Source organism: Neophocaena asiaeorientalis, unplaced genomic scaffold, assembly GCF_003031525.2.
Source record: "Neophocaena asiaeorientalis asiaeorientalis breed wild unplaced genomic scaffold, Neophocaena_asiaeorientalis_V1.1 scaffold629, whole genome shotgun sequence".
NCBI classification, from domain to species: Eukaryota; Metazoa; Chordata; class Mammalia; order Artiodactyla; family Phocoenidae; genus Neophocaena; species Neophocaena asiaeorientalis.
Window position 1 is genome coordinate 7,222,493 of NW_020175468.1, and position 19,356 is coordinate 7,241,848.

General features: G+C 48.7%; 1 protein-coding gene across 4 annotated transcripts in view; it reads left to right on the forward strand.

Moving 5' to 3' along the window:
- Nucleotides 1-17,100, forward strand: part of NUMBL (NUMB like endocytic adaptor protein) — a 24,468-nt gene extending 7,368 nt beyond the window's left edge. For 2 of the 4 annotated variants that reach the window (XM_024768856.1, XM_024768858.1), the window contains exons 4-10: nt 152-226; nt 316-390; nt 1,292-1,432; nt 6,857-7,046; nt 11,158-11,463; nt 14,977-15,099; nt 15,939-17,100. In XM_024768856.1, the coding sequence (XP_024624624.1) occupies nt 152-226; nt 316-390; nt 1,292-1,432; nt 6,857-7,046; nt 11,158-11,463; nt 14,977-15,099; nt 15,939-16,549 (1,521 nt within the window). In that variant the 3' untranslated portion in view covers nt 16,550-17,100. The remainder of the gene's footprint in view (nt 1-151; nt 227-315; nt 391-1,291; nt 1,433-6,856; nt 7,047-11,157; nt 11,464-14,976; nt 15,100-15,938) is intronic. The other 2 variants (XM_024768859.1, XM_024768860.1) reach the window with 1 other exon arrangement.
- The last annotated feature ends 2,256 nt before the right edge of the window (nt 17,101-19,356 follow it).

A 19,356-nucleotide genomic window follows, 5' to 3' on the forward strand; every position in this document is an offset into this window, starting at 1 on the left:
AAAAAAAAAAAAAAAAAAAAAAAAAGAGCAAATGAGTTAATTCATATGATGTGCTTAGGACATTGTGTGATGCATCGCAGAGGCGCAGTGAGCACTAGGAATGATTGATTACTCTGCTTGTTTCATGCTCTCCCATCCCCTTCGCACCAAGTACCTGGGCCACGTGGAGGTGGAGGAGTCCCGGGGGATGCACGTGTGTGAAGATGCTGTGAAGAAGTTGAAGGCGGTGAGTGAGAGGCTGGAGCAGGGAGGGGGCAAGGTCAGAGCAGAAGAGCCAGCCCTGACCACACCCTCTGTCCTCCTCCTCCACTCCAGATGGGCCGGAAGTCTGTGAAGTCTGTCCTGTGGGTATCAGCTGATGGGCTCCGGGTTGTAGATGACAAGACCAAGGTAGGGGGCCCGTGGGCCTGGGAGTGGGCACCAGTGGGCCCCTCTCTTCACCCTGCTCGAATGGGGCTAGGGACGCCTTCTCACCCACCTCTAGGATGTCCCTCCCTCAGGGACCTTCTAGACTCAGCCGTGTGTTCCTGTAACATGTTGGCACCTCTCACAGTCATAATTCAGGATTGAGTCCTGTGGCTATTTGTGAACTAGCATGGATTGTGGGTGAGAGCACAGACCGTAGAGCAGCGACCTCAGCTCGCATCCCAGCTCACCCACTTACCAGCTGGGTGACCCTGGGCACGAGGGGTATGAGATTTAACCCTTTCATGCCTCGCTTGCCTCATCTGCAAAAATGGGGATAAAAATGGACCCAACCATTAAATGAGAAAGTATATGCAAATAGTTTAAAACTATGCCTGGTACAGCAGAAGTGTTCCGATCAACGAATGTTAGCTGTTATGTGTTTATTGTCCATCTACCTGGCCAGATGGGAGTACCGTGGGCCGGGATCGGGTATCTGTTTGCGCACCATTGAATTCCCCGCCCGTGGCACAGACACTGCCCGAGGACACAGCCAGCGCATGAAGACAGTTAGGTTAATGACTGAACAGGATTGACGCCCTCCAGCAAGCTTTGGCCCTGAGCCTCCCGACCCCAGCCCTGAGCCCCCTGCCTGTGCCTCCCTCATTACAGCGTGGCTGTGACTCTGGCCAGTCTCCATCTGGTGATGACTCTGATTCCTGCACTAAACTGGGAGCCCCATGTGAGCAGGGCCCACAGCTGTTTCAACAAGTGCAGGATCCCCACCCCGTTCAGGACAGGATATAGAGCAGACACAAAGGGAATATTAAGTGAATACACGAAAAACAGTACACATGCCTTTCCTGGCCTCCCTGGTGCCTCCCAGGACCTGCTGGTAGACCAGACCATCGAAAAGGTCTCCTTCTGTGCTCCTGACCGCAACCTGGACAAGGCTTTCTCCTATATCTGCCGCGATGGGACCACCCGCCGCTGGATCTGCCACTGTTTCCTGGCGCTCAAGGACTCCGTGAGTATCACCAAAGCCCAAAGCCAGCTGACTGTCTCCCGTGCCCTGGTGTCCCACGCCCAACCCCAGCCCGCTGTGTGGTGTCAGGTGAGTCACTCACCTTACCTCTCCTCTCCATGACCTCATCTGGAAAAGGGAGTGTATTCACAGCCCATAACTTAGAGGATTATTGTGAGACTTGAGGGGGTTGATACAGAGTATTTGGAACAATGCCTGGCATATAGGAAGCACTCAGGAAGACATTAGTTCTCATCATCCTCCTTGTTATCGGTAGTTCTTCATGTTTCTCTAACTTTTCTCATTGAGGAGCATACACATACAGTAACATGCGCAGATGGCCCAGGCACAGCTCCGTGAATTTTTGCTTAGTTTTAAACCTCACCCGAGTCAAGCTGTAGTTTCCTGCCCCCAAGCAGCCCCCTTGGGCCCTTCTGAAACAACACCCCCCAGGGTACCCACCCTTCCTTCAGAGTCGATTCATTTTGCCTGTGGTTCTTTATATTTTTGGGGGGGAGGGGGACGTCAAGATCCCCTCTGAGAATCTGATGAAAGAGACAAATGGGGCTTCCCTGGTGGCGCAGTGGTTGAGAGTCCGCCTGCCGATGCAGGGGACACGGGTTCGTGCCCTGGTCCGGGAAGATCCCACATGCCGCGGAGCGGCTAGGCCCGTGAGCCATGGCCGCTGGGCCTGCGCGTCCGGAGCCTGTGCTCCGCAACGGGAGAGGCCACAGCAGTGAGAGGCCCGCGTACCGCAAAAAAAAAAAAAAAAGAGAGACAAATGGACTGTCTTCTGAGAAGCATTCTCACAGGATTCTGAGGCTTGTGACAGAAAACCCTCAGATACCAGTGATTTCGGTGAAATAGGAATTTGTGTCTCATGTGAAAGACGTCCCCAGGCAGGCAGCACGGCGTTGGTGTGACTCCTCTCCACTCGAGGGCCATGGCTCCTATTAGCTCGTTGCTATGCTGGAGTATGGCTTCCACTCCATGATCCAAGATGAATGTGCGTGCTCCGGCCTTCACATCTTCATCCCAACTACGTAAAGGAGGGAGGCATGAAGAGGGGCACACCCTCTGCTCTTTGGGGAGGTGTATATTGGCCTTTTGTGACCTATTGGCCTTTAGTGACCAGCTTCTTTCACTTAGCATAATGTTTTCACGGTTCATCCATGTCGTAGCATCGTATCAGTACTTACTCCCCTTATATGGCTGAATGATATTCGTATGGATATACCACATTTTGCTTACTTATCCATCCATTGATGGACATTGGGTTGTTCCCACCTTTGGGCTATTATGAATAGTGCTTCTCTGGACATTTATATGCAAGTACTTGTTTGAATACCTGTTTTTAATTCTTCTGGGTATATACCTGGGAGTGGAATTGCTGGGTCATATAGTATGTTTAAGTTTTTGAGTAATTGCCAAGTTGTTTTCCTTGGTGGCGACACCATTTTACATTCCCACTTGCAATGTATGAGGGTTCCAATTTCTCCACATCCTTGCCAACACTTTTTTTTTTTTTTTTTTTTATTTTTATTCTAACCATCCTGTAGGTGTGAGTGGTATCTCATTGTGGTTTTGACTTGTATGTCGCTAATGACTAATGATGTGGAGCATCTTTTCCTGTGCTTATTGGCCATTTGTATATCTTTTACAGAGAAATATCTATTCAAATCCTTTACCCATTTTTAATTGGGTTGTTTGTCTTTTTACCATTAAGTTGTAAGAGCTCTTTATATATTCTGGATACTAGATGCTTATCAGTTACGTGATTTGCAAAACTTTTCCCCCATTCTGTGGGTTGTCTTTTTACTTTCTTTTTTTTTTTTTGGCCCCGTGGCATGTGGGATCCTAGTTCCCCGACCAGGGATTGAACCTGTGCCCCCTGCATTGCAAGCACAGACTCTTAACCACTGCACTGCCAGGGAAGCCCTATCTTTTCACTTTCTTGATAGTGTCCTTTGATGTGCAAATGTACACACTTTGATGAAGTTCAATTTATCAATTTTTTTTGTTATTTCTGCTTTTGGTGTCATATCTAAGAATTCATTGCCAAATCCAAGGTTGTAGAGATTTACCTCATGTCTCATTCTAAGAGTTTTACAGTTTTAGCTCTTATATCTAGGTCTCTGATACATTTTGAGTTAATTTTTGTAAATGGTGTGAGGTAAGAGTCCACCTTCATTTTTTTTTCACGTGCATACTGTATCCAGTTGTTCTAGCACCATTTGATAAAGAGACTATTCTTCCTTCATTGAATGGTCTTGGCACCTTATTGAAAATCAATTGACCGTAGATGTGTGGGTCTATGTCTGAGCTCTCAGTTATGTTTCGTTGGTCTATATGTCTCTCCTTATGCTAGTATCACACTGGTTTTTTTTGTTTTATTTATTTGTTTGTTTGTTTTTGGCTGCGTTGGGTCTTCGTTGCTGCGCGCGGGCTTTCTGTGGTTGCGGTGAGTGGGGGCAACTCTTTGTTGCAGTGCTCAGGCTTCTCATTGCGGTGGCTTCTCTTGCTGCGGAGCACGGGCTCTAGGCACACGGGCTTCAGTAGTTGTGGCACTCTGGCTCAGTAGTTGTGGTGCACAGGCTTAGTTGCTCCACGGCATGTGGTATCTTCCCAGACCAAGGCTTGAACCCGTGTCCTCTGCATTGGCAGGCGGATTCTTAACCACTGAGCCACCAGGGAAGTCCCGTATCACACCGTTTTGATTACTTTAGCTTTGGAGTAAGTTTTTAAATTGAAAAGTGTGAGTTATTCTATTTTATTCTTTTTCAAAATTGTTTTGGCTGTCCTGGGTCCCTTGCAATTCCATATGAATTTCAGGGTCAGCTTTTCCATTTATGCAAGAGACCATTGGGATTTTGAAAGGGATTGCATTCAATCTGCAGAACATTTTGGGAAATATTGCCCTCTTAGCAATATTAGTCTTCCAATCAATGAACACGGAATGTACTTCCATTTATTTAGGTCTTCTTTAATTTCTTTCAAAAGTGTTGTGTAGTTTTCAATATGTATGTCTTTTACTTCCTTGGTTAAATTTATTCCCAACCATTTTATTATTTTAGATGGTACTGTCTTAATTTCATTTTTGGATTGTTTGCTGTTTGTGTATATAGATATAACTGATTTTTGTGTGTGTTCATTTTGTATCCTGCAACTTTGCTGAATTTATTTATTTGCACTAACTGTGGATCCTTTTTGATGTTCAACATACACGATCATGCCATCTGCAAACAGAGGTAATTTTACTTCTGTCTTTCCAACATGGATGCCTTTTATTTCTTTTTGTTGTCCAGTTACTCTGCCTAGAACTTCCAATAGAGTGTTGAATAGAAATGATGAAAATGACATTCTTGTCTTGTTCCTGATCTTAGGGAAAAGCTTTGTCTTTTACCATTGAGGATAACGTTAACTGTGAGTTTTTCTTTTTTTAATAAATTTATTTATATTTTATTTTTGGCTGCATTGGGTCTTTGTTGCCGTGCCCAGGCTTTCTCTAGTTATGGCGAGCGGGGGCTCCTCTTCGTTGTGGTGCACGGGCTTCTCATTGCGGTGGCTTCTCTTGTTGTGGAGCACGGGCTTCAGTAGTTGTGGCACGCGGACTCAGTAGTTGTGGTCCGTGGGCGCTAGAGCGCAGGCTCAGTAGTTGTGGCACACGGGCTCAGTTGCTCCGCAGCATGTGGGTTCTTCCCAGACCAAGGCTTGAACCCGTGTCCCCTGCACTGGCAGGCGGATTCTTAACCACTGTGCCACCAGGGAAGTCCTGTGAGTTTTTTCACAAATGTTCTTTATAAGGTTGAGGAAGTTCCCTTCTAGTCCAATTTTGTTGAGTGTTTTATCATGAAAGGGTGCTGGATTTTGTCAAGTGCCTTTTCTGTGAGAATCGAGATGATCATGTGGGGATTTTTCTTCATTCTATTAATGTGGTTGATTGATTTTCATATGTTAAACCAACCTTGCATTCCTGGAATAAATCTCACTTGATTCTTTTAATATTCTGCTGGGTTCAGATTGCTAGCATTTTGTTGAGGATTTTTGTCCCCAAGTTCAACTTTAAGAGGTGGCTGAGCATCTTGTTTAGGGAACAGAAGTCAGACATACCTCATTAGAATCCCAACTCTGCCACTCACTTGTTATAATGGGCATGTTGACTGAACCTTAATTTCTTCATCTGTCAAATGGGTTCATAAGATTGTCCACCTCCTGGCACTGTTGTGAGGATTCCATAAAAGGATGCAAATCAGGGCTCAGCCCGGGGCTACACAAGATTTCCGCTGACACATATGTGAGTTTCCCTGTGCCTGGCTTTGCGCTGCATGCCTTGCAGATATTTGTTCACCTAATTCCTGCAACAACCCTGTGAAGTGGGTGCTGTTAGAGCCCCCATTTTACAAATGAGGAGACTTGGGTACTGGGAAGTGATTTTCTTGAGATCACATAGCTGGGAAGTGGGAAGCCAGCATCAATCCCAGGCTCTCTGGCCTTGGCGTCTCTCAAGTAGGCACTCAAGAAACAGGGGTTGTTGTTTTTACCCCCAATACTTTACTACAAAATATTTTCAAGCATGCAGCAAAGTCGAAAGACTTGTACAGTCACCAGTCACCTGGACACCCGCCACCCAGATCCTGCCATTAACATTTGTCTGGGCTTACTATATCACTTATCTCTCCATCTTATTTTTGGATGCATTTCAAAGTCGCAGACATCAGAATACTTCCCCCAGACACTTCAGCATGCATACTATTAAGCAGAATTCATACTTGTCTCCAGCTCTTTTTCTTTTGAAGCGAAATACATGCTGACCACAACCCTTAAGTGTACATTTGCTGGGTTTTGACAACTGTATACACGTGTATAACCCAACCCCCCCCATCAAGATGTAGAACATTGCCACCACCCCAGACTGTCCCCTCATACTCCTTCTCAGTCAGTCCCTATGCCCACCCCTAAGAAACAACCACCGTTCTGAAGTTTTTCACCAGAGATTAGTTTTGCCCATTCTGTAACTTCATATAAGTGGAGCCATCCAGGGATTTCCCTGGCAGTCCAGTGGTTAAGACTTCACCTTCCAATGCCGGGGAGTGTGGGTTTGATCCCTGGTTGGGGAGTTGGGATCCCGCATGCCTTGCGGCCAAAAAACCAAAACATAAAACAGAGGCAATATTGTAGCAAATTCAATAAAGACTTTTAAAATAATGGTCCATATCAAAAAAAATCTTAAAAAAAAAAATGGAGCCATACAGTATTACACTCTTGTCTCTGTCTTTTGTCCCTCATTTTGCAGATGTGCACTGAGGCCCAGAGAGGTGAAGGGACTCAGCCGGAGTCACCCAGCATCCAGCTGCTGGACCCCGGGGCTCCCGGCGTCCGGTCTGCACTGCACAACGTCGCTAATCCTGCCCCAACCTCTTCCCACAGGGCGAGAGGCTGAGCCACGCAGTGGGGTGTGCGTTTGCGGCCTGCCTAGAGCGGAAACAGCGGCGGGAGAAGGAGTGCGGAGTCACGGCTGCCTTTGACGCCAGCCGCACCAGCTTCGCCCGGGAGGGCTCCTTCCGCCTGTCTGGGGGTGGGCGGCCGGCTGAGAGAGAGGCTGCTGACAAAAAGAAAGGTGGGCGCTGCCCGGAGGGCGGGGCGGGGCTGGGCACCGAATGGTCCCAGGGTGGGGCCAAGGGATCCAGATTGCGGGGAGAGCTGCAGAGGTAGGTACAGGGGCTCTACAGTTTACAAAGCAAAAAGGAAACACACACACACAAAACAACAAAAATTTTTTTAATTAATTTATTTTATCTTTGGCTGTGTTGGGTCTTCATTGCTGTGCACCGGCTTTCCCCTAGTTGTGGAAAGCGGGGGCTACTCTTCGCTGTGGTGCGCGGGCTTCTCATTGCAGTGGCTTCTCTTGTTGCGGAGCACAGGCTCTAAGTGCATGGGCTTCAGTAGTTGTGGCTTGTGGGCTCTAGAGCGCAGGCTCGGTAGTTGTGGTTCATGGGCTCAGTAGTTGTGGCACACGGGCTCAGTAGTTGTGGCTTGTGGGCTCTAGAGCGCAGGCTCAGTAGTTGTGGCGCATGGGCTTAGTTGCTCTGCGGCATGTGGGATCTTCCTGGACCAGGGCTCGAACCCGTGTCCCCTTATTGGCAGGCGGATTCTTAACCACTGCACCACCAGGGAAGCCCACCCTCCCCCCGCCAAATTTTTTTAAGTAAAAAATACAAAGCAAAGCACCAACCACAAAGTTTGGTTACAGTTTATAAAGTGTACTTCAGTTTAAGGAGTCCTCTGGGCCATATTCTGTTGGCCACAAATCCCAGCAAAGCTCACCGAGAGCTTTATTATCTGCTAACCCAGGGATGTTCCCAGGCTTTTCAAACTGTGTATCCACCCTGTTAATGGGTTGTGAAGTCAGCTTGCTGGGTTGTGGTTAGCATTTTAAGAAATGAAATGGAAAAGAATAAAAAATATCAGAGTAATTGAATGTAGTAAGGGTAAGTATAGTTCAATGATACTTTTATGTCAGTATATCTGTGTGTGTGTGTGTGTGTGTGTGTATGGAACGGGTTACCATGTTAATGGTATTTCTTATTCTGGGTTGCCATCATGAAAGTTTGAAAAATACCTGTTAAACATTCTAGGTCAAAGGCAAATAGTTTATAAGTTCTCAAACTGTGGTTTTTAAATATATGTGTGTTGAGTCAAAATGTAATTTTTAATTTAATTTTACTTTTTTTAACTGTTTCTAGTTTTTACATTTTTGGAAAACACTGCTTAGAATTTACAAAGAATCCTGAATTGGGATTCAGGATAAAGGAGACTGAAGAGATTTGACAAATATTAATAAATATCACGTGCAATCCTGAATTGAATCCTGGATATTGTATATATAGACATATATTCAACATTCAATTCAATATGTATATATTGAATATATGTATATAAAATATATACATTGAAAAAAATATATATATATGAACATCCATAAAGGACATGAGTAGACCAGTTGGGGAAATTAGAATATGGACTGTAGACTAGCGAACAGTATCATATCCATGTTAAATTTCCCAAGTAAGAAGTTGTCCTGTGGTTCAGTAGGAGGCTGTCCTTGTTCTTAGGTACATGCTGAAGGTTTTAGGGTTGGGTAAGCCGTCTGCAGCTTACTCTTTTTTTTTTTTCCTTGTTGTTTATATGTATTTATATTTATATTTTATATATAGTAGTGTACATCCGTTAGTCCCCAGCTCCTAATTTATCCCCTCTCCCTTTTCCCCTTTGGTAACCATAAATTTGTTTTCTATGCCTGTGAGTCTATTTCTGTTTTGTGAATAAGTTCATTTGTATCTTTTTTTTAGATTCCACATATAAGTGATATCACATGATATTTGTCTTTCTCTTTCTGACTTACTTCACTTAGTACGATCATCTCCACGTCCATCCATGTTGCTGCAAATGGCATTTTATCCCATTCTTTTTTATGGCTGGGTAGTATTCGTTGTATATATATTACCACATCTTCTTTATCCATTCATCTATTGATGGACATTTAGGTTGTTTCCATGCCTTGTTTATTGTATGCAACGTACTCTTAAATCATACTGAAAAAAGATTATGGAAGGAGAGACAGATCAAATACTGAGGGTAACAAGTTAACACAAAAGAACATGTGCGCTCCTTGTTCCATTATTACATCTTTTCTGTAAGTTTAAAATATTTCTAGCTAAAAAGTTTAGGAAAACAAGTTTTTATCACTTGCTAGAATATTAGAGTTTACAACATATGTTTTTCTTGGTAAACTGTGTGACCATTTACAAACCTCTTGACAAAGTTAAGGAGTTCACAGCTTACAAAATATTTTGCTGTTTACATCATCTATTAGAATTTATAAAGAATTTTATCATTGGTAAAGCAGATTACAAAGTATAGTTAACGGAGGGCCTAAGTACATATATTTTTTTTAGTGAAAACCTGTCTTATGTATATATATTTATTTATTTTGTTGCACTGGGCCTTAGTTGTGGCAGGCGCGCTCCTTAGTTGTGGCATGTGACTCTTAGTTGCGGCATGCATGTGGGATCTCGTTCCCTGACCAGCGATCGAACCCAGGCCCTCTACAGTAGGAGTGCGGAGTCTTAACCATTGCACCACCAGGGAAGTCCCTATATGATATTTTATTGTTTGCAAAAGAACACACTGAGTACACTGAGTTTACTATTTATATGGGAAATTCAAATTTACAAAGAATGTCATATGCTTTAGAGTTTGCAAAGGATTTTGCTGTTTCCAAAGGATATTATACGTTCCAGGTACTTTGCATTGTAGAAAGCACTTGAGAGCCTGCACCGCAAAAATGAGAGTTTACAAAGTGTGGTATATGATTTGCCGAACACATGACAGTGTTTTGCCGATGATGCACTGAGTCACAGTCTCAAGGCACCGCACGTTCACAGAGAGGTCTCTTCAGTTCAGGAGTTACGGAGCAGTGCCCTTTCCACAAAGTTGTTTACCAAGATTTTGTGGGATTCCAGAGCGTTGAACATTCACTGCCTCAACTGACCCTCTCAGGAGACCTGGGAAGGCAGCAGAGGGATGTTTATCCCAGGTTTAGTTGGGGAAACTGGAGCCTGGAGAGGGGAGGAGACTTCCTGAAGCCCAAGGTGGTGGGGGGTAGAGGTGGTTTCCCAGTTCCAACGTGTCCCGGGCTGTTTCCACTGCCCCCAGCCTGGCCTGGGTAAGAGCCTCACCGCCCCCTCATGGAAGGTGGGAGAAGCGCTGGGCACCCTCCCTGCCCTCTGTGGGCCTGAGTTTAATCTCACTAGCATTCAGGCTGTGGCTCAGGTGACGCCTTGATGGGAGGATGGCTGTGTGTTTGTGTATTGGCAGGGGTGGGGAGACCCTGCCATTGAAGAGCCCGCTTCTTATGCTGAGTGGGGAAACCAGGTACCTGCAGAGGACTGAGAACAGCCCCAGAGGGGAGGGAGCCCAGGCTGGGGGGCTGAAACAATCTGGAAAACTCGTCAGAGGAAGAAGTATGCCAAGCTGGGTCTAGAACAATGGGTAGCAACTGGAGGAAGGGAGGAGGTACTTGAGGTGGGAAGAATGGTGGGAGGTGACAGAGAGCAGAGCAGATGGAATGATGGAGGAAGACAGCATGATGTGGAGAGACCAGGCCAGAGGGTGAGAAGGGTTAGCGCAGTCATCTGGAACTCAGACTCTGGAGTCAGCCTGCCCCTTCCTTCACACTATGGCTCAGGCAAGTCACTTGCCATTTCTGGGCCTCAGTTTCCACATCTGTAAAATGGGGATAATGACAATATCACCCTCACTGGGTGGTTGTGAGGACTGAATGAGTTAATACTTGCAAGGCACTTGGAACAATGCCTGATACATTGGTCATGCACCAAAAAAGTGTTTGTTAAATTAATTAGAAAGGGAGACAGAAGGTCTCAGAGGGAGAAATAGCAGAAGCAGCAGAGGAAGATGGATGGGGGACAGAAAGCTTGAGACACACAGAGGGTCAGGTTGGGTGACGACTCCCCCACGGGCCTCCTGGGGAAAGTGGTCCTGGCTTGGGTGGGGATGAGCGACATTTGGGGGCTCTGACCAGCCTGTCTTGAGGGCAGGGCACATTGGGTGAGGAAGGCAGCATTGGAAAACAATCAAGGGGTCTGGGTAGGAGAGGCCTCCAATGCCAAGGTGAGCTATCTAACCACCTGTCTCACCCATGTCTCCAGCAGAGGCAGCAGCTGCTCCAACTGCGGCTCCTGGCCCTGCCCAGCCTGGGCACGTGTCCCCAACACCGGCCACCACATCCCCTGGCGAGAAGGGTGAGGCGGGCACCCCAGTGGCTGCAGGCACCACTGCAGCCGCCATCCCCCGGCGCCATGCCCCCTTGGAGCAGCTGGTTCGCCAGGGCTCTTTCCGTGGGTTCCCGGCGCTCAGCCAGAAGAACTCACCTTTCAAACGGCAGCTGAGCCTACGGCTGAATGAGCTGCCATCCACGCTGCAGCGCCGCACTGACTTCCAGGTGAAGGGCACAGGTGAGCCTGGGGCTCAGCAGGAGGGAACATCGGGATCAATGCCACTGTCTGCTGTAAGCAAGAGAAGAGGTGGTACACACCATGATTTTGTTTTTTAACATCTTTATTGGAGTATAATTACTTTACATTGTTGTGTTAGTTTCTGCTGTATAACAAAGTGAATCAGCTATATGTATACATATATCCCCATATCCCCTCCCTCTTGCATCTCCCTCCCACCCTCCATATCCCACCCCTCTAGGTGGTCACAAAGCACCGAGCTGATCTCCCTGTGCTGTGCGGCTGCTTCCCACTAGCTATCTGTTTTACATTTGGTAGTGTATATAAGTCCATGCCACTCTCTCACTTCGTCCCAGCTTAACCTTCCCCCTCCCCGTGTCCTCAAGTGCATTCTCTGCGTCTGCGTCTTTCTTCCTGTCCTGCCCCTAGGTTCTTCAGAACCTTTTTTTTTTTTTTTAAGATTTCATTTTTTTTTAGCATATGGTATTTGTTTTTCTCTTTCTGACTTACTTCACTCTGTATGATAGACTTTGGGTCTATCCACCTCACTACAAATAACTCAATTTCGTTTCCTTTTATGGTTGAGTAATATTCCATTGTATATATGTGCCACATCTTCTTTATCCATTCATCTGTCGATGGACACTTAGGTCACACCATGATTAATTAGCACTGCCTGCCACAGGCAAAGGAGAGGAGCAACATGTGATCAGTTAGCAATGTCTGCCATCAGTCTGGGAGAGGAGAGAGGTAGTGTAAGCTGCGATCGATTAGCAATGTCTGCTCCAGGCAAGGGATAGCAAAAAAATGGCGTAACTCACGATCAGTTAGTACTGTCTGCTGTAGCTAGGGACGTGAGAGCAGTGGCATATGTCATGATTGATTAGCAAGACTTCCATGGGCAAGGGAGAGGAGAGAAGCTGCCCAGATGCCATGTTTTTGCTCAAGAGGAGACTGAGGCACCATAGGCTAATGCTCCCTCCAAGCTTTTGGCCAGTAGAGCCATGAGATCTGGCCAGGTCAAGGATCCAGGTTCAGAGGAAAGAAGAATTGTGATTAACAATGTCTGCCTAGGGCAGGGAGAAAAGAGTGATGACAGACATCATCATCTCCTTACAGTGTCTGACTTGAGCAAGGGAAAAGAGCGAGGTGGCACACCACGTGGTTGATTAGCAAAGTTTGCCATGGGCAAGCGAGAAGAGAGAGCAGGAGTATTATGTTTTGCCCAAAGATGACTCCCAGAATTTGGCTTATGGAAACATGAGTTGAAGGGCACGAGTGAGCATGGGGATCACGGGGTCAGGGTGCATAGTGATGGATTCGTGATGTCGCTTCTGGGTAAAGGATTGTGCAGAGGCAGCACCCATCATCATCGATTAGCCATGTCTTCGAGGGAAGATGGAATTGCAAGGACCACAGTCCTTTCTTTCAGCATGTGGCCAGCAGAGCCACAAGGCTCTACTGGTGAGGGGTAAGGTGAGCAAAGAGTTCAATGGGAGAAAAGCATCATGTTTGATTACTAATGTCTGCCATGGACCAGGAAAAGGAGAGAGATGGCACATGTTGTGATTTTTTAAATGTATGCCATGGGAAAAAGGGAGGAGAGAGGTGGCATGGAACTATGGTTTGCCCGAGGGAGACAGGCAGGAGAGCTGCCTTTCCTCCCAGCTGTCAGTGAAGTCATGTGGTCTGGCCCTGTCTCCTGCTTCCATATGCCAAATCCGAGGCACCTACCCCTTATGGCCCTGGGGACTGGTGTGGGAGGTGTTGATCTGCGTCCAGGAGGCTGGGCTACGGCTGAGCAGGTGCCAGTGCTTGTTGAGAATGACACATGCTCGCTCCACGTTGTGCAGCATCCCAGGTACTGCATGCGCCCTCAGATTTGCTGTCCTCATTAAGTAACCTGCCATTAAGTACACCCCCAGGGCTGTCACACCTGCTCCCTGAGAGGTGGCAGGCACCCCAGACTTTATTTAGAAGCCTCGCGTGCCTGTAGCCAGTTGCCCACTTGCTTGGATGTAACTTGCCGCACAAAAATTTCATGCACTCACACAGATGTCCCACTCCGCTGCGGGTGTCACACACACTTAGTCACACACTTAGTCATGGGCAATCAAAAATCACACACACTTGGAAGTTCCAGGACCAGGTGCTACCATTACACACACTTAGAAAGCACGTATCCAATACAAACTACTGTATGTAAAATAGGTAAACAACAAGGCCCTACTGTATAGCAGGGAACTATATTCAATATCCTGTAATAAACCATAAAGGAAAAGAATATGAAAAAGAATATATATATATGTATAACTGAATCACTTTGCTGTACACCTGAATCTAACACAACATTGTAAACCAACCATATTTCAATAAAAAAGAAAGAAAGAAAGCACGTAGCCAGGTGTCCCATTCAGAAATCACACACACAGATTAACACACACTCACGAACGACACACCTGGATTCACACAAACTTGTGTGAATCACAAGTCACATATGCTAATTCATGCCGAATTCCATACATCACGCAGGCAGATTGGCTCACGCTGGGGAATCACAGTCGGATGCCACAGCCTGGGTTTCAGTCACACTCAGAGGCCACCCCCCAGAAGCTGCACACCCATTTGGACTAACAGGCACAGTCATCATAGAAATGACCGGGAAGCCACCTCCTGTCCCACCTGGGCAGCCCCACGTCACACCTGCTGACTCCTACAGCTAGTTTCTTTCTGATGCTCATAGGAGTATCACACACACTGCCTTGGAGATAGCCACTCGCTGAGCTGTCACAGGCACTTGTCACACGCCACACTTGATGGTCCTCTTGTTGATTTGGATGGTGCCTTTTCTCATCCTAAGCCCTCACGAGGCCACCACACCTGCTCAGCGTGTCCTGTCTTGCAGGCATCTCTGCCCTCATGACATATGTTATGGGCCAGGCCTGGTGGGGCCCCACTTCCGCACTCAAAACAAGACAGATGATCCCCAGCCAGTGACCAGCAGCGTGGGCAATATCCATTCTGACTAGTCGGTGCTCTTGCCATACGTGTGGTTGAACATTTTTTATTTATTTTTTTGGCCGCGCCACACGGCCTGTGGAATCTTGGTCCCCTGACCAGTGATTGAACTCGGGCTCTGGCAGTGAAAGCACCAAGTCCTAACCACTGGACCGCCCAGGGAATTCCCTGAACATATTTTAAAATTAATATATATTGTTAAGCATTTAAAATATTTCTTCTGGTTCGCGGCTACATACAGCTCTTGAGGTCCTCCTTGGTTTGGGATCCCTGTGACTGTCTGCCATCAGATGTCACACACTACTTGGCTGTCGTACCACTCAGATGCCACACACACACACGTGTGCGCAGTTACCACTTTTGTGGCCGTGGCCACTTAGTTACTGCAGAGTGGACCCACCAACCCACACACCTTGTGAGGGCCACCTGCGGGGGTGGGGTCAAGGGCAGAGCCTGGGCCTGTTCGCTGACCTCCACCCTTCCCTGACTTCCCAGTGCCTGAGATGGAGCCTCCCAATGCCAGTGACAGTGACAGCATCAGCGCCCTGTGTACACAGATCAGCTCATCTTTTGCCAGTGCTGGAGCGCCAGCACCAGGGCCACCGCCAGCCTCAACAGGTAAACTCAGCCCTTCTCTTGGGCCAGATGCCCTGCAGTGCCCCTCCTGCATCCCCCTGCTCCTTTCAGGGCTACTGCAGAGACTCTGGGAATCTTGGAATCCCACAGGCTTAGAACCATGGATCATCTTAGAACCACGGGGTTGTCTCAGAGCCGCGGGTTCATCCTAGAACCACGAGATAACATAAGAATTATGGGGTCGCCTTAGAACCATGGACTTGCTGTCTTAGAACCATAAAATCTAGAAACCTACAGCCTTTGAATCACAAGATATTAGAACCTAACAGATTTGGAGCCAGGAAACCTTGGAATCTTACAACCTTAAAAGAGTGCTCTCTGAGAAAATAGTGCCAAGGGGAAGCACCTTGGAATTACAAACTGTAAATTTAGAGCTCTAGAATCTTAGAAAACACAAACTTAAAAACACTGAAACTTACCCACTATGTTAGAAGAGTACACTCTGAGAAAGATCCATGCAATCTTAGAATCTTAGCCTCCTAAGACAATACAGGGTCAAAATATTAGAGCCAAGGGTGATATTAAAAAATATTTAATAACAGGTTTGCTACTGACCAATCAGAAGGGAAGCCGGCCTGGGTGATTGTCGGTCGTGCCTATACTTTTCATCTTAGGACCTTAGAATCTCAGAAGTGAATTTTCGTAGCACTGCATGACCTGTGGTCCAGGATGGTCAAGCCATTTGCCCAAAGCCCAGGCAGCTAATGAAGAGCAGAGCTGGGTGCAGGGCGGCAAGGCAGCCCGGTCCAGAGTCTGATCCCCAGCCTGGGGTTCTCTCTGCTGCAGCCCATGCCCCCTAACTGCCCCTCTCCTCTCTCCAGGGACTTCTGCCTGGGGTGAGCCCTCCGCGCCCCCTGCAGCTGCCTTCCAGCCTGGGCACAAGCGGACCCCTTCGGAGGCCGAGAGGTGGCTGGAGGAGGTGTCCCAGGTGGCAAAGGCGCAGCAGCAGGCAGCTTCGGTGCCTGCCGTGCCCCCCGGCCTGCAGCCCTTCCCTGCCCCCGTGGGGCCCTTCGACGCCGCGCCTGCCCAGGTGGCCGTGTTCCTGCCGCCTCCACACATGCAGCCCCCTTTTGTGCCCGCCTACCCGAGCTTGGGCTACCCGCCCATGCCCCGCGTGCCCGTGGTGGGCATCACACCCTCACAGATGGTGGCCAACGCCTTCTGCTCAGCCGCCCAGCTCCAGCCCCAGCCTGCCACCCTGATTGGGAAAGCTGGGGCCTTCCCACCCCCTGCAGCACCCAGCGCCCCTGGGGGCCAGGCCCGTCCTCGCCCCAATGGGGCGCCCTGGCCCCCAGAGCCAGCGCCTGCCCCGGCCCCTGAGTTGGACCCCTTTGAGGCCCAGTGGGCAGCGTTAGAAGGCAAACCTGCTGTAGAGAAGCCTTCCAATCCCTTCTCGGGCGACCTGCAGAAGACCTTTGAGATTGAACTGTAGCCCGAGTCACCCCATCATCTCCAGGAGCCCCGCACCTGGGAGTGGAGGCCCAACCTCTCCCCAGTCCTGCTCCCTGGGGCTGCACCCTCCTGACGACCTCTCTAACCCTTCTCTCGACCACCTCCCACGACCAGTACAGAACCGACATTGTGACGCCCAGGTTGCGATAGGATGGAATTCAGGGACGGACCCAGCCTGGCTAAGGGACCCATTTCTCTGCCAGACTTAGGCTGGCATGGCCCCCTCTCCCCGGAACCCAGACACAGGGGGATGGCCACAATCCCACCGAGTGCCCTCGGTTCAAGCTGTATTTCCCAGTTTCTGTTGTTGACCTTCTACCTTCCAGTATTGGGTGGGATGGAGGAGGGATGCCCACCTGGGGGCCCTCCTCGGCCCCAAACGAGTGCCCACCCCAAGTTTGGTCATTCCCCCCCCCATACACAGCACAAACAAAGGGCTTCCTTCTGCCCACCTGCTGCGTTCACTGCCAATGCTGTGCTCACCCCTACCACCCCTCCCCTCCCCTTGGGGGCCCACATGTTCTTCGGGCCAGGGTCTCATGGGGGTAGGGGGCCAAGTTGGGGGCCCAGGAGGCAGGTAGGGGGAAGGGGAAGGGGAAGAAGATGCTCAGTTACCTCACGTCGGTGCCCGCTGGGGAGGGGTCCGGGAAGAAGGAAGGGGGTGCCTGGCGGGTACTTTTCTATCTTTTATTTCCAGATTTTTTTGTATCTAAACTTGCAGATTTGTATTATACAAGGACAGCCAATAAAGGAAGAATATAATGGTGCCCCTCTAGAAGGCAGGGTGTGTGTGCAGGGGGGATGGTGTGGAGACAGCCTTTCCTCCTGAGTCATCTCCTAAAACCAGAGGGAGTAAAAAGGGTCTCCCCGCATATTCACCTCTGAGTCGTAGCATGGGAGCAGGTAACACTGACCCAGCTCTCAAGGAGTGGGTTATTAATGGGTACCCCAAAGTAATCACTCCATTTCTGATTCTTATAGATTTTGAAACAAGGAATTAAAAAAAACATAATCTGCTGCTAATAGCTTCAGTATTAAAATGTTAAATAATTACGTTTGGAGTCGCATATCTTCGAGCTGGCGAATTCACGTTTCAGCAACTGCATTTTCCATAACTTAGGCCAAAGTGTCATCTGACGTGGCAGCACGTTTTTAAAGTCTCTCTGTTGTTTCTTGGGTTCCTTGATACCATCTACAAAGTTATATATTTTAAAATATATAATATATAAATTATATGTTTAATTCTTTATGGCTCTCTAAAATGATGAGATTGGTTTCATGAAACCCAGTATTATATCCCCATTTGACAGATCAGGAAGTTGAGTCACTCACCCAAGGTCACACATCTGATTAGTGGGGGAGCTGGGATTCAAGCCCAGCTTCTGGTCGACCTCAAGGCCAGTCACTGAACCACCAGGCTGTGAGGGAACAAGTCTAGGGTCTGCCCTCAAGGGTTTACATTACAGCCCATCAACCGGCTGGATCCTGGACTAGGGGACCTGTGACAGATGGCTCGCCAGGGCAGCAAGGGGGTCCCCAGGGCCTCTCACTGTTGTGGCCTCTCCCGCTGCGGAGCACAGGCTCCGGACGCGCAGACCCAGCGGCCATGGCTCACGGGCCCAGCCGCTCTGCGGCACATGGGATCCTCCCAGACCAGGGCTCGAACCCGTGTCCCCTGCACCTGCAGGCGGACTCTCAACCACTGTGCCACCAGGGAAGCCTAAGCCATGCTTTCTTAATCCAAGCCTTTGCAGATGTCATTTCCTCTGCCTGAAACACCCATTCCTGACACTGCCCCTTTTCCCAGAAGAATGCTACTCATTCCTTTTTTTTTTGTATTGCAGTTTGCATTATTTTCCCCCAATAATAGAATGTCCTGGATGCCATTTCATACAGATGAGTCACATATAGATCTGTGTCACCTCTCTTTTAACACTTCATAGGATGCTACTCATTCTTCAGGCCTCAGCTCAAATATCTCCCCTTCTTAGAAGTGGCGCCTCTTCCAAGGCCCCGCCCCCATCCAATCCTTTCAAAGCTCTGTGACCCATCAGGCTGAGTCAGGGGCCCTCTGCTCCGCTTGGATCCTACAGGGCCCTGTACTTCCCGCATCCTGGCCCTAACTCCTCTCTGTTTCCCCCAGCCCAGGCCTGACCATCCCGGGCTGTCACTATCTGGCCCCCCACTGGACTGTGAGTGAGGGGTGGGTCTGGGGCTGTCACTTTGGGGTTCAGGCACAAGGCCAGAGAAGAGGCAATCTGAGCTATTCACCGCTACAAACCGCTGGCGAGTGAGAGGGGCAGAAAAGGCCTAGGACTTGGAGATGATTCGAACTACTGGACTGATGGAGCAACAGGGCACGCAGCACACAGAACGTCAGGGACAGAGTCGAGACCGTCTTCCATGCCAGAGGCTGATCTTTACACACACCATTCTTCGCTGTGCCCAGAGCAGTCTTTCTCAGACACCCCTCCGTGCCCCCCCACCCCCCCACACACACGCACACCAATCCCTGGGCCCGCGGAGCTCCACGGATCCCTTATCTCCCGAGGACCTCCCACGGACTCCTCTTAGCCAGTTTCCCCATCTTCCCTCCCACGCCCGATGGAAACTCTCGCTCTTCACGGCGCTTCGCTCTTCACGGCGCTTCGCTCTTCACGGCGCTTCCCTCTCCACAGAGACCATGGATCTGGGATTAACCTCCCACTCTCACTTCCCCCAAGCTTCGGCTCTCTCAGAATACACCCGAGGACGCGGAGTTAACGTACCAGCCCAACCCAGTGGCCT